The sequence below is a fragment of the Chamaea fasciata genome, unplaced genomic scaffold (genome assembly GCF_029207755.1).
Source record: "Chamaea fasciata isolate MVZ Bird 193981 ecotype frontalis unplaced genomic scaffold, bChaFas1.0.hap1 SCAF_7, whole genome shotgun sequence".
NCBI classification, from domain to species: Eukaryota; Metazoa; Chordata; class Aves; order Passeriformes; family Sylviidae; genus Chamaea; species Chamaea fasciata.
This window is the reverse complement of record NW_027094092.1, coordinates 48794283-48807013: the sequence shown is the minus strand read 5'-3', so window position 1 is coordinate 48807013 and position 12731 is coordinate 48794283. Positions and strand designations below refer to the sequence as shown.

The 12731-nt window shown below is 40.5% G+C and overlaps 1 protein-coding gene across 2 annotated transcripts in view; it reads right to left on the bottom strand.

Annotated features, from left to right (window-relative positions):
- Window positions 1-3310: 3310 nt before the first annotated feature.
- CUNH14orf132 (chromosome unknown C14orf132 homolog) overlaps window positions 3311-12731 on the bottom strand; it is a 41954-nt gene continuing 32533 nt past the window's right edge. For both annotated transcript variants that reach the window (XM_066188751.1, XM_066188752.1), the window contains exon 2: window positions 3311-11368. In XM_066188751.1, coding sequence (XP_066044848.1) covers window positions 11144-11368 — 225 coding nt within the window. In that variant the 3' untranslated portion in view covers window positions 3311-11143. The remainder of the gene's footprint in view (window positions 11369-12731) is intronic.

The window sequence follows — 12731 nt, the reverse complement described above, 5'->3', positions numbered from 1 at the left end:
TTTTCCTGTCGTCCTTTCCTGTTAAAATGGATGTGTTACAATGGAAATCTCTTACCATGCAGGTTTGAAGGAGGCACTTCCTATTTCCCTGCAGTGATTCATAGGGTTTATCTGACCAGGGAAGGTGGGGTAACCTACAACCATCTTCCCAGGTCAGCTGTGTGAGGCTGCCCAGTGCCTGCCCTGGCGAGCCCTTGCACAGCCCCAGGCAGGAGCTGGCACAGAGCCCTCATTCCCAGCCCCATGCTGCACACAAACCCACGGGAAGCACAGCAGCTCCGCCTCAGAGCAGTCCTACTGGGGTTTTTGTGAGCAGTGGTAACAATTTCCTGTGCTGAACAGATAATCAGCCAGTTTAGAAGCAGAACTTTTTAGTAATTTGTTTATGGTGCATCAGGTTTCTGAGGCAGCTCTTCCCCACTTAGCAAGAATTAATGCACAGGGAGTGCAGAAGCACTGAATGACAGAGGACTGCTGTCAAGCTATAAAGTATGTTCTCTACTATAAAGTAAGTTCTCATCTAACTTAAATCAGCCTCACTGCAGAAAACATTCTTAACTGTGCACTTGAACACACATCAAAACACATCCCATGAGCTGTTTTCATTACAGAACAGATAACAGATTATAAAAAAAAATAGAGCATAATTTGACACAGTATGCTGTTCACATACTGATAAATTTAATAGTTGCTTCAGTGGCAAGATTATATTGAAAATTTTAGCACGTGAACATCCAAAGCTGTTTGCAGTTATGCTGTCCCATTGTACTGCACTAAAAATGCTCTGATTCATGTCATATCAGAGGTCTCAGCATCTTATAGAAAAAATCAAAACTAAACAAAACTATTCTGAAATAGGACAAAACCACTTTTAAGTTTTATGTTTATTTATCTTGTTTTCACACATTCAGAATATATTTTTTACCAAAATTGCCTGAAGAACAGAAATTTTAGATTGTGATTGGAAGATGGAAAAATCAAGGTTTCATTTAGAGTATCCTACAATCAGAAGGAAGGCAACTGGGGCAACAACTTTAAGAATTAAGTCCTATATATACTTGAACTACAAAAGAAACAAGGAAGGTAAAGGAAATTTTTACAAGGTCAAAGTTTGAGTCTGATTTTAGGAAAGCCCAGTCAAAATGTTCTTCAAAAGATAGGACTTACCTGGAACAAAATCAAGTCAGTAAATAGCAAACAGAAATTATTAGGGAAGGTTTCACAGAGGATAGAAATGCATTTGGCTAAGAGCAGCTGGTGTGGTCACAAAAATTATTTTAAAAACCACAGAAACATGAGACTTTCAAAGGAATTAATGGGTGTTTAGATTTACCAGAAGGTGAAAGAAATGAGTACTTTTTAAGTATTTTGTTTCCATCAGCTGCTATTGCAGAAGACTTCGAGGTATATTTACTCAAAGTCTTTTCAAGTAATAAATATTGATAAAGATCAAGAGTTTGGGTATTAGCACAAGGCAAGAAATGAAAGAGTAGAGAGATTATAAAAAAAATTAAAAGCACCAGATGCTTCGAAGAAGAGCTGAGCTGCTAAGAAAATAAAATTCTCAGTTTAAAATTGTTAGCTACACTGAAGGTCCTGGGAATAGTCCATCACTTTACATATCTTTAAAGGAGTCACTAGGGAAATGCAGAGAGCAGTAAACCTTTTTTTCTGTACCCAACTAACATCTGTAAGCATAAAATCTTTGTAATTGAAAACAGAAATGACAAAAAAGATCTTCATAAAAGGAGTGTCTTTCTTGCCTGTAATGGGCAAAGATTTTCTGAATATGTAAAGGAAATATTGGAGTTAGTTGATCTTGTATTCAGAGTGGTAAGGTGTCTTTTGACAAAATGTAATACAAACATTGTGGGTGATTTGCTTAGCTCATAATAACACCTTTGCAAGCAGTAGCAAAAGGCAAGCTCCTGTTTGAGTCCAATGTTTCTGTTAAGACAGGAGGCAGTGAAATAGAGAGCAGGTTGTCTATGGAAGAACTTCACCTACACTCATGTAAGATATGTGCCTACTGCAGTTAAAGCAGTGAAGCCATTTGGTCATATTTGAATTAATTATTTTTATCCCAAAGAAAACTGTAACATTGCATTAGACACAGCAAAATATGTCAGTTGAGATGCTGTAGTGGACGGGGTCTCTTGGGATAAAAGGCTGATGTTCTTTGTTAGTCTCACTACAGAGCAATTTACATTAGCAGACAGCTTGTTTATGTTGATAATGCTGTGCAAAAAACAGCGCTGACAATTTCAATTTGCTTTATTAGTCTGAACACGCATAGCTGAATTTTTAAATGACTGTTGAACAGAACATTCTCTTCCGTTTCTAGAATATACTCATTTCTTAGTATTGTGCAGAATTTAGAAATTAACAGAAATGTTATCTGGATGATACTGCAGTTGCAGTGGAAAAGTGAATTGTAATTAGAAATTGCTGTAGTGTAGCAATTCTACTGCCTTACATTCTGATGGGTAAATTCTGGAATATGTAATGTTGCTAGATTGATAAAGATTGGGACTAGATAAAACATGCCTTTTATTTTTATATTTTTTAAATGAATTTTTGTCAGACTTGCTATCAGGATTGGTTCATGCATCTTCATGATGTTCCGAGTTTGCTACATTGCAAAGGTAAGTCAATTTTTTTATTTCAGATTGTGCTTTAACAGGTCCCTTAGCATGTCCTTTTGTCATTCTTTCAGCAGATCTAAACTTAACGTGTCTCATTGAATCCCTTTAGGAGGATTGTAAGGAAAGGCCCATAATAATCTATATTCTGTATTGCATTAGCAAAGCTGAATGTTTTCCTCTCTTCCTATTGCCACTATCTGCCTTGGAGAAGTTTGCTGGACAGCCTGCAGCGAGGTATGATGTCCCCTTTAATTCCCCAGAAGCCTCTGGTCAGGGTTTTGGGGCCACAGACACAAAGGCACCTGCACAGCTCTGTGAGTCGGGATGGCCAAGCTCAGCTGAGAACTGGCAGAGAGCAGCACACCAGGGCTCCTGGTGTGAGGGCTTCTGAGCTAATGTTTGAAGAAAACAAGACTGGTTTTTTGGCTCCCAGATGTGTTGAGGCACTTCTTGGACTTTGAGAGCTGCTAAATGCATTTCTGTTGAAATAGCCACAGTGTTCTTTCCATCCCGTATATTCGAGATGGTTTCCCAAAGGCTACCAAATCATGCAGATCTGTAAATTGCAAGAAATTACCTCTAGTGTCAGAGTATCACTGGAGGTAATAATTAAATAACTGCAATTCCAGACCTCTAACTATTCTCAAGTAAACTGAGAACAAAATGAAAACTCACACACCATTATCAATTTGAAGAACTTTATCCAAAACCACAATTTACATCTGATATTAACAAAACTTGTCATTTTCACTATAGTAAAGGAATGAACCAGTACTAAGTACACACATAGTGAAAGCAGTCAGTAACTGGAACAGAACATAACAGGAGCTTAAAAGAATACATTTCTCTTAACTAAACTTGCTAATTACAGTAAACTTGGAGAAAGCAGTGGGCATTTTTAAAGTTGTTTATGTCTTTACAGATAGAGCTCCACAATCCAAGAACAATGACTACAACAGTGAAGTTTTTCCTAGAAACCAACCCATGTATTACAAAAACAATACAGAGAATCCCTGCAAACCTTATAGTGTACAAAACAGGGTAGCAGAGAGAAAGCACAGGAGAATTAAATTGTCCAGAATTATTAAGAAAAGGTAACAGTGCATACTAAAGGGCTCCTGTAAAGCTGCTTTACATGAACTGAAGAATATAATTTCCAAAGACTGTGACTTTGTGTGAAGCACAGACGCTTTCAGAAGTGTCACTACTTAGCTTTTCTGGGGGAAAAAAGCCCCACATAATTAGGCAGTATTTGAGATAACTGAAAACCAAACGTAATAGGCTACCTCACAAAACTAACTACCAGATTTATTTACATAAGCTTCATATTTCACTGAGACTTTGTACTCCACTTCTCTCCTTCTAAACTTCCAAACTTCAGAACTGGAAGAGGACAGTTAGAGAAAGAACAAATATTTCTCAGGTTAGGGACTCATACTAGGAAAAAAAATAGTGCAACTGTTTGCTACATTATATACCCTTCCAGTACATCTATCAAAATATTCAGACTCAGTTTTACTACCTTCTCATTTAAAAAAAAATACAGGATTCTGCTTTCTTTCTTGCTTCTGATTAGGAAATTACAGACATCTTTACATTTAAAATAAAACCCCAGCAACCCACAGCTAGTCCTGCAAACTGTTCCAGTGATGTCGATGTCAGAAGTACAGAAGAAATGTTATTAATGCAGATGACTCCAGATGGAGGCAAAGGTCCCTCTGGGTAGAGCAGTGTGCGGGCTCAGGAACTTCCATCATCCTTAACGCAGGCAGCAACTGAGATGGGTTTTAGACCAAGACCTGAAACAGTTCAATCTCATTTGTTCATTAGTGGGAGTGAACTCCTGAGGAAGTGCGATATCACCGTAATGGCTGCAGCTCAGGAAGCTCCCAGAACACAAGGCTGCATAGCTCCCTCAGTTCTGGCAAAAGAAACCACTTTACTTGGGGTATAATGAGATTTCTAAATGTTCAATCTGGCTGAAGCAGCTTGGCTGTGCATCTGAGGACTGCAGGTATGACTAGATTTGAAATGGCTTAGCACATTGTTGCTGTTTTTCTTTACTGGATAGGCTGCTCTTTGCTGGCCCTGACCCCAGAGCAAATCACATGGAGCTTTTCTATTCTCCTTAAGGCCCACTCCCACTGCCCTCACCTTACCCCAAGAGCATTACCACTGATTCTGATCTGCTGAAAAACAAAGGACTTTGGGTTGGGAAAAGCTCAGTAAATTCTGGCTGCAGAACAGTGCAGTGTACTTGTAAAGTCTGAATTTTTGAAAGGTAACTTTGCATTGTATGGATACTGACAACACAGTTACCAAGCTTCATGGCCACACCCTGCTCTTCTGCTTAGGGGAAACACTTTGTGGTTTGCTAAGGTAGATAATGATTAAGATTTTCTCCCAAGAAGAGGCCTTGTGTCACTCTTCTTTGCCCACACTGTGGAATGTCTTTACTGATCACTAACCTTACTCTCAGAGGTCTGCTGAGTTGGCCAAAAAGGGCTGAAGAACACTGCTGGCTTCCAAATGCTCACATGCTCTGATACCAAGGAATGGAAAGAACACGGCGAAGACAAAGGGAGAAACAAAATGAAGGCATAGAGACAATGTGATGGTGACAATGAGTTTCAAGAGATGGATGTGAGTTCCTATCAGGGTAATATGGGGAGGAATGATACAGCCTAAAGGATTCTGCAGGATTTGGAGACATTCTGTGATTCTTTCACCTGTTTCTGTTCTCAGCATCTTTAAAGTACGGATAGTAGCAAGATCTCCTTTGAGATCTACTGGCAAAAAATGGAAGATTAAAACGAGACAATACTACAGTACAGATGATATTTGACTCATTAATATTCCATGCTTAAGAAAAGAGGGTGGTTTTTGCTTCTGCACAAAGACTAAGAAGAGCTTTGGGAGGTAAATCTTATATATATTCTACCGATACTTCCTGTATTCCTGTATTCCAACAGGAATCTTTTGGAGTATTTTCTACAACTGAAAATAGTAGCCTGGGAAAGAGAGAATGGGTGGCACAATGGTCCCAAAATCCCCAAAGAGAAGGAGACTATTTGTGCTCATACAAAAGGGCACTTGCCTTGCTACCAACAGCTCAAGTTTGCCTATGTCACTCAGGAAAAACTGCCTTCAGAGACATGTCCTTGATTGTGACATGTTTGTGTTATCACGGCTTTCTTTTCCAGTTCCTGGCTATGCTGCTGTAATTTCCAAACCAGCAAAAGTAGATCTGGCCATGTTGTTTCAGTGTAAATGCTCTGGGAGAGGCCAGAATGAGACAAAATTGTCATGCACTTTTGTTCTGCAAAGGCAAATATTTCCCTGGAACTGCTTATATAGGTAACTGAACACTTTCTTCCTTCTTTGTGCCTGAAGGACCACAAACCAAAATGGGACATGGCTGGTCTGTAGCTGTTAGGAGTTCCCTACATATCCAGAAAAGAGCTTAGTGGTGACTTCATTTTCCCTAATTTGAGCTGAAAAGAGGAGGTAAAAGGCAAAGATGGGTTGTATGAGGAAACACAAAAAGTTAGTGTTGGATTAAGGGCAGTAGGAGATTTTAATGCTAAGGGTGCCTTGACTGCTTTAGGACATTTCCAGACAAGGGGTAAAGGGCTAAATGGATGTTAAACTACCCCTATTTTGACCTTATGGTGACTGAACAATGTACCAGTAACAATATAGCTAACAGAATATTGATCTCTGGCTCTTCTTCTGTGAATGGAACAAAGTTGCTTGTTTCCCTGAGGATTAGCAGGCTGTGAGGTGAGGAGCGACGTGCTGTACCTAGTGGTTCAGCTCACAGTCAGCTCTGGCTGTGTGTCCAGAAAGGTAGCGAGGCTCAAAGGGACAGAACAGCAGTTAATGAACCACTCAGCTCTGCCTGTCAGAACCCTCATGGCTGGCATTATCACCAGGGACCTCACTGCCCTTTCCTTCCCATGCATTAACCACATGAAATCCAATTGTCCAGAGCTCTGAATGTTCCAAAGGCACAGACACAGTTTGATCTGGGATTTTGATCTTTAGTCTATTTACCTCAAATGGAGATCACCCTTAAAAAGAGCAATTTTTCAAGTTCTACTCTGTGATTAGCCACAGGTAACTCAGTCAAATTACCCTGGATAAATGGATAGTGTTACATGAAATTAATAACTCTCAGCAGCCTGCAGAGAAATATGAAGAGGATATTAACAACTGGAATTGCTTGAGAATAGCAAAATTAAAGCTTTTAATAATAGACAAAATACATAACAACCCAAAGACTTGAGGGTCCTGTTTTCATTTGGTCCCAGACACAAAGGTGTATTTTTCCTTTTATGTTCAAATGGGTGTACAGGGTAAGTCAATAATGGCTGTATGCTTCTACTCACTCTTGATTTGGGGCCTATTGTTATAGTCTGCTCAGAAGCTGGGTGGGATGCTGACTGCCCTCAAGTCCTATTGCAAGTGAGGATTTTCGAGCAAGCATCTCATTAATTCTGAGAAATCTATGACTTCATCTGCCCACTGAAAAGGCTAAATACATTATTTGTAGCAGATGAGTCTCTCTGCTACTATTGTTGCATCAATTTCAAAATTGGTTTTTCAGTTTCCCAAGTCTGTTGACACAGAAATACAGGGTGTTAATGCTGTGGGCAAGCACAGACTCCTACTTGCAGATAAAAATACAACAGCAATCGCTGTGTGGGTTTGCCCATTCAGTTCTCTTTTCTAATGTGCTACCTGAATAAATGTTCAGCCTTTAGTCTCTTTGATGTGGTGGCTGCACAGCTGCTGTGTCAAGCTGCTGGCTGAGGAAAAAAATTTCTTTAGAGGGAGCTTGATTATTTGGTATGTTGCCATCGATCCCTAGAGGCCATGGCTAAAAGAGAATCATCAGGGCACCCCAGTTTGTCTTCCTTGGCTCATTGATAACTTTGCAGGGCGAAGTCGCTTCCTGTGTTTGTATGATGAGCTTGCACAACAGAGCTGGAGGTAAAACGCCTCTAGAGGCAGAGCATATAGAAAGTGATTTGCTTTGTCTACCACAAAATGAACTGCAGCCAGGATTTTTTAACTGCTATCTGCGCTAGGCATTTTTAATTGAAGCACTGATCAAAGTGGAGTCCTTTTCTCAGACTGATACATAAAGTGATCAGCAAAGCACAGAACCCTCTTCTTTTAAAGAAAGGCTTCAGAAAACAGTTCTGGAGAATTTGTTTGGGCTTCTTCATCATTCCTCAGTGAGTGATATCAATTATCAGCTGCCTGGCTCCAAGGAAAGGAGAAGCTGCAGTGCACCAAGTCAAGCTGTGTTGACAGTTCAAGAGTCAACATATTTCACAGGACCATACCTGTGAAACATTCACCACTCAGCCACTTCTCCACTCCCCTCTGCAGCTTCTCTGAACTTCATGATGAATTAGACCCCTTTTTCAATGGTTTAATTTAAACCTTTGCTAAGCTCCCAGAAGAGAGAAGTGGTTATAGTGGATGAAGCCAGAACACAACATCCAGAAATACAGTGTGCATATTGTCACTATCAAAGTAGATCAGAGCTTCAACCAGCTCTGGCCACTGCAGTTCAGAGATCCTCAATACACCTGACAATATTCCACGCAGACCCTCACATGCAGTATCCGTGTACCTGCATCCTAAACCTAACTTTTTCTCCCAACAGAGAAGCTGTGCAGTTAGTGTGCAGTTTAACTATGAGGCAGGAAATGTGTGCACTTGCTGCTTACACCCGGCTTGCCATGTCACCCTGTCAAGCCAATTACTTAAATTAAAGTTTTGTCTTGCCCTTCTTGACAACAAAGCCTCTAACGATGAAAATATGTATGATGATGATGATCTGGATGCAGGAGATGGAACTCATTGTTTTCCATTGCTCCTGCTATTACTATCAGTTTCACATGAAAGTAGGGCATTTTCTTTAGGAAAAGCAACACAAAAGTGTCACTTGGTTTCATTAGCAGAATAGCGGTCCTTTACTGTTCCCACTCTAATGCTTTTCTTCATGGTTGAAGAGTTTAGTCCAGTGCTCAGGGAGAGAGATGCAGACATTGCTAATTGCACTAAGATTAATATTCTAGGAAATTTAAGCAAAGCACTCCACTGGCATATTCATTAGGCAGCAGAATAATCCCACTGGGCAAGTACCATCGTGTCAAACTGGTTTTAGTCATGGTGGAAATGTTTTGCTCTTTATGCAAAAATGCCTGCAGGATCTGGCCTAAACAGACAGCCTGCAGGAACACTGAAGAAAAATCCATGAGTAACTGATACAATTACAAAGGCAACAGAATATCAGAAAATGGCTGGGGACAGTACATTACATTAAGCAATATTTTCATGGATCCTACACGTTTACACACCAGACCTTGTCCTGCTCAATTCTTCATTGGAAACTTCTCTGCAGCTTTCCAGCAGTTTCCTTTCTGCTCAGCAAGAATAAGGAGGGGTGCAAAAACAAACAAGGTACACCATTTATGCAGCCCCCCTGCTTTTCATTGTCCTGTGGCTATAAAGGAATTAATAGCTATTTTAGGAAATGAAAAACATAGTTTTTATACTCATAATCATTCTTAAGACTACAGTTATCTTATTGGACAGAATTTGCTTTCCCTCTGATCCTCCAGAACTGGGCTTGTCTGTCCTCAACCATCTTCACAAAATCCTGCCTCAAAACAGGGAAATTACAACACACACAGAAGCTCATAATTGTTTTTCTCAGCCTTAAAATAACCTAATTTATTTTCTTCCCACTGCTAGCTCTGTTTGCATCTTTCCCAGCTTTAAAGGACACTTCATAGAGTGGAAAAAAAATACACACAGTGACTGCCGAGTAGTTAAAAATACCGATTTGGGGCATGCTGCTTTAATTCAAGTAACTGTCCACCAGCCCTGCAGGAAAATGGGTTTAAAGAGAAAAGACGAAAATCCAAACATCTCTATACATTCAGCAGCTCTTAGCCCAGCCTCAAGCTCAGTGGCAGGCAAGTGTCAAAAATAGTCTCTGTGCCTGCAGACAAGGCTTTCTGGAATTAGGGTAGTAGCTATATGAGACAGAAAACCTAGACAGTACATGCAGACACAGAAGAAGAATTTGTCTGCTGCTCTCAAAGTGCACACATTTTATGTATTGTTGCTTAATTTTTATGGGGGTAAAGGAAGATTTCCAATAGTGGTGATTTTTTTTTCTTTTCTCGAGATTTCACAATCTCTCAAACAAGGAAGGCTACAGCTCGTCTTGAAAAGATACAGTTCTTGAAAATAAACTGCCCATGGAAAAAATGTAGTAAAAATGTTGCCTCTCAGTGGAACAAATCCGACAGATAATCACAGTCGTTACCTAAACCAGCTATAAAAAAGTCACTTCCAAGACCCTTACCAGAACCAAGAGATACATTAATACTGAGATATAAGCACTTACCCATCTGACACTTGTTACTTTTCCCGTATTGTTTCTACCCCAGGACATACCTGACTCTTGAATTCACCCCCACTGAAATACAGAAGTGCCAAACCTTTAATTTTATCTTTCTCATAGACATATTCACTATTAATTAAGCTTCACAATTTTCCCATCATTCTTTCAGTACCGTAATAACCTTATCAAAATACACACTGCTGTAAGGAATCCGGATTGCAGTCCAATGAGATGAAAAGTGGGGTATTAGGCTTTTGTTTCCTGGAAGCGATAAATATACAAACCACTGCAATCCAGTACCTCCAGACAGAAATGGGAACTTGTGCTGCTCCTCTGTTTATCATTTTCTCCTCTGAAATTTGGAGGGTCTGCAGAGAAGCAATAGCTGTGCCTCCTCCAGAACAGCAGACAGGTTCAGCATCACTTTACTGATTACCAGCTCCACTTGCTGATACTGGAAGGCAAGTAATAGACAGTCTGCATCTGCCTGTCATGGCTGTGAGACTCATGATTTTGAATACAGCCCAGGAGTCTACAGCCATGCTGGAGACTCACACATGATGAACTTGGACTTCATCAGTACCGAGCCAATGCCAGCCACTTAGTCCATCTAGGAAATTAAGACGTCCAGAAAACATGACCTGGAACAATTCCATATAACATTATTCTATAGTAAAAAATGCACAAAAAACCCAACAAAAACAACTGCAGAAGAGCTGCTAGAAAAATCTACAGTAGAAAATAAGCACTTTCTATATAAATATCTCTCTGTATTTACTATACCCAAGTTGATCTCTCTTTTATTACATTTCTATACAAAACTGGTATTGGCCCTGTTCTCAAATAAAGCTCCACACAATTTGCATCCAAACTTTCTGCCATCAAGACTTAAGATAATTAACTTGCATTTCATTTCCATGACTGTGGCAGCACTTAATCAACAAAGTCGCTACTTATATGTATTTATATAGATATACATGTATATATACACACATACATACATACATACACATGACAAATACTGTTGAAGATTTCCTTTCTTCCAGTGTTTGTAGTGACAGTCATCCTAGAAGGTGAAGGCATACACCACTCCCACAACCACAATATTTCCAATTGTTGCTATTATTGCAATCCATAACAATATGGCATCATTTGAAGAACGGGATGTCTCTTCTGGTGGATTCTGCATGGAAGAAGCTGCATGGACATTGGCTGATGAGTTAAACAGGGAGTACTCTGTACTAAAGTCCTCGTTGGGTGAGTCCATAAAGGCTCCTCCCATAACAGGAAGCTGTGAAGAAAAACATGGCACAATCAGACTGAAAGCTAATATCTGCTTTTGCATTGTCTCAAAGTCATTATTAAAGACTAACCATTAGCTAACTTGCAAAATTCCTGAGATTTCATGTACGTGGTGCTAACCTGTCAGGAATATCACAGACAATAATATTTCTCCCATTTCTGCTGGAATCAATACTATTGAAGAAAAGCTACACGTAATACACACAATATACAGAAGAGCTAGCATGCAGACTTCAAGTCAGCCTAAGTAATCATGTGCATTTAGAAAAAATACCCATTGTTGGGGGTTGGGTTTGTTCCTTCTTTCTCTGGGGAATTTTTTCCCCACGGGTTGCCAAGGGGACCGGGTGTTGGATACTTGAGAGTGCTTGGCTGAAACAAAGAGATGGACAAAAGGTGGAAGGGGGAGATAACGCAGGTAAAAGACACAGCTTGAGGCAGCTGCGTGCTTTTCTGCTTCCGGCGTTCGGGAGACGCGTGTCGGCCGCTCCTCGAGGATCTCAGCCGCCGCAAAGCACGCCGAGGAGAAGCTGGGCGCTTTCTGCCTCGCCTTCAAGCTTCTTCGGCGCTGCTCCTCTTGCTGCAGCGTGACCCTGCACCCCCTGCGCTGCCGGGACATTCTGCCCCTGCCTGCCGGGACACCCTGCCATCCCAGCTACCAGCCCGGGACTTTTCCACTGTTCCAGCTTGGTGCTCTGAGGATCCTGCAGGGACACCGAAACCAAACTGCCCTGGGTTTTGTGAAACAAAGCCCTCAAGGTTCTTGGTACTGTTGTCGTTTGTCATTAATGCTGTAGTTGTTTGGTGGGGGGGGGGAGTTTTTTTGTGTTTGTTTGCTTTGTATTACATACTAGTAAAGAACTGCTATTCCTATTTCCCAAATCTTTGCCAAAGAGCCTCTGATTGTAATTTTACCTAGCAGATACCTGTCTTCCTAAACCAAGACACCCATACACACAAAGCACTCACATACCAGAACATGAGTTGACAGCAACAGGATTGTTTTTTGACTACCAGCAAAGGTATCGTGTCAGTGCAAGACATTGCACAAGCACAGTGACAACCTGATGCAGAGAATTTGTTCTCCTCTTATGTATCACTCAGAAGCATAGTCTAGGTTTATGTAGAGATCATGTACAGTGTACAATCCTTACTGTAAAAGAGGTGGAGTGTACTCAGTGCACTAACTTCACTTGCAAAACACACCACTGCAACAATCCAGGATTTATAAATCGATACAATGGGAAACTTCAAATTGGATTTTGAAAGGCTCCATCACAATGCAGTAAATGTCAGATTTCTAAAAGTTTTTCCACACCAGACTTCTCCTATTGGGATGGACAAATGCTCTT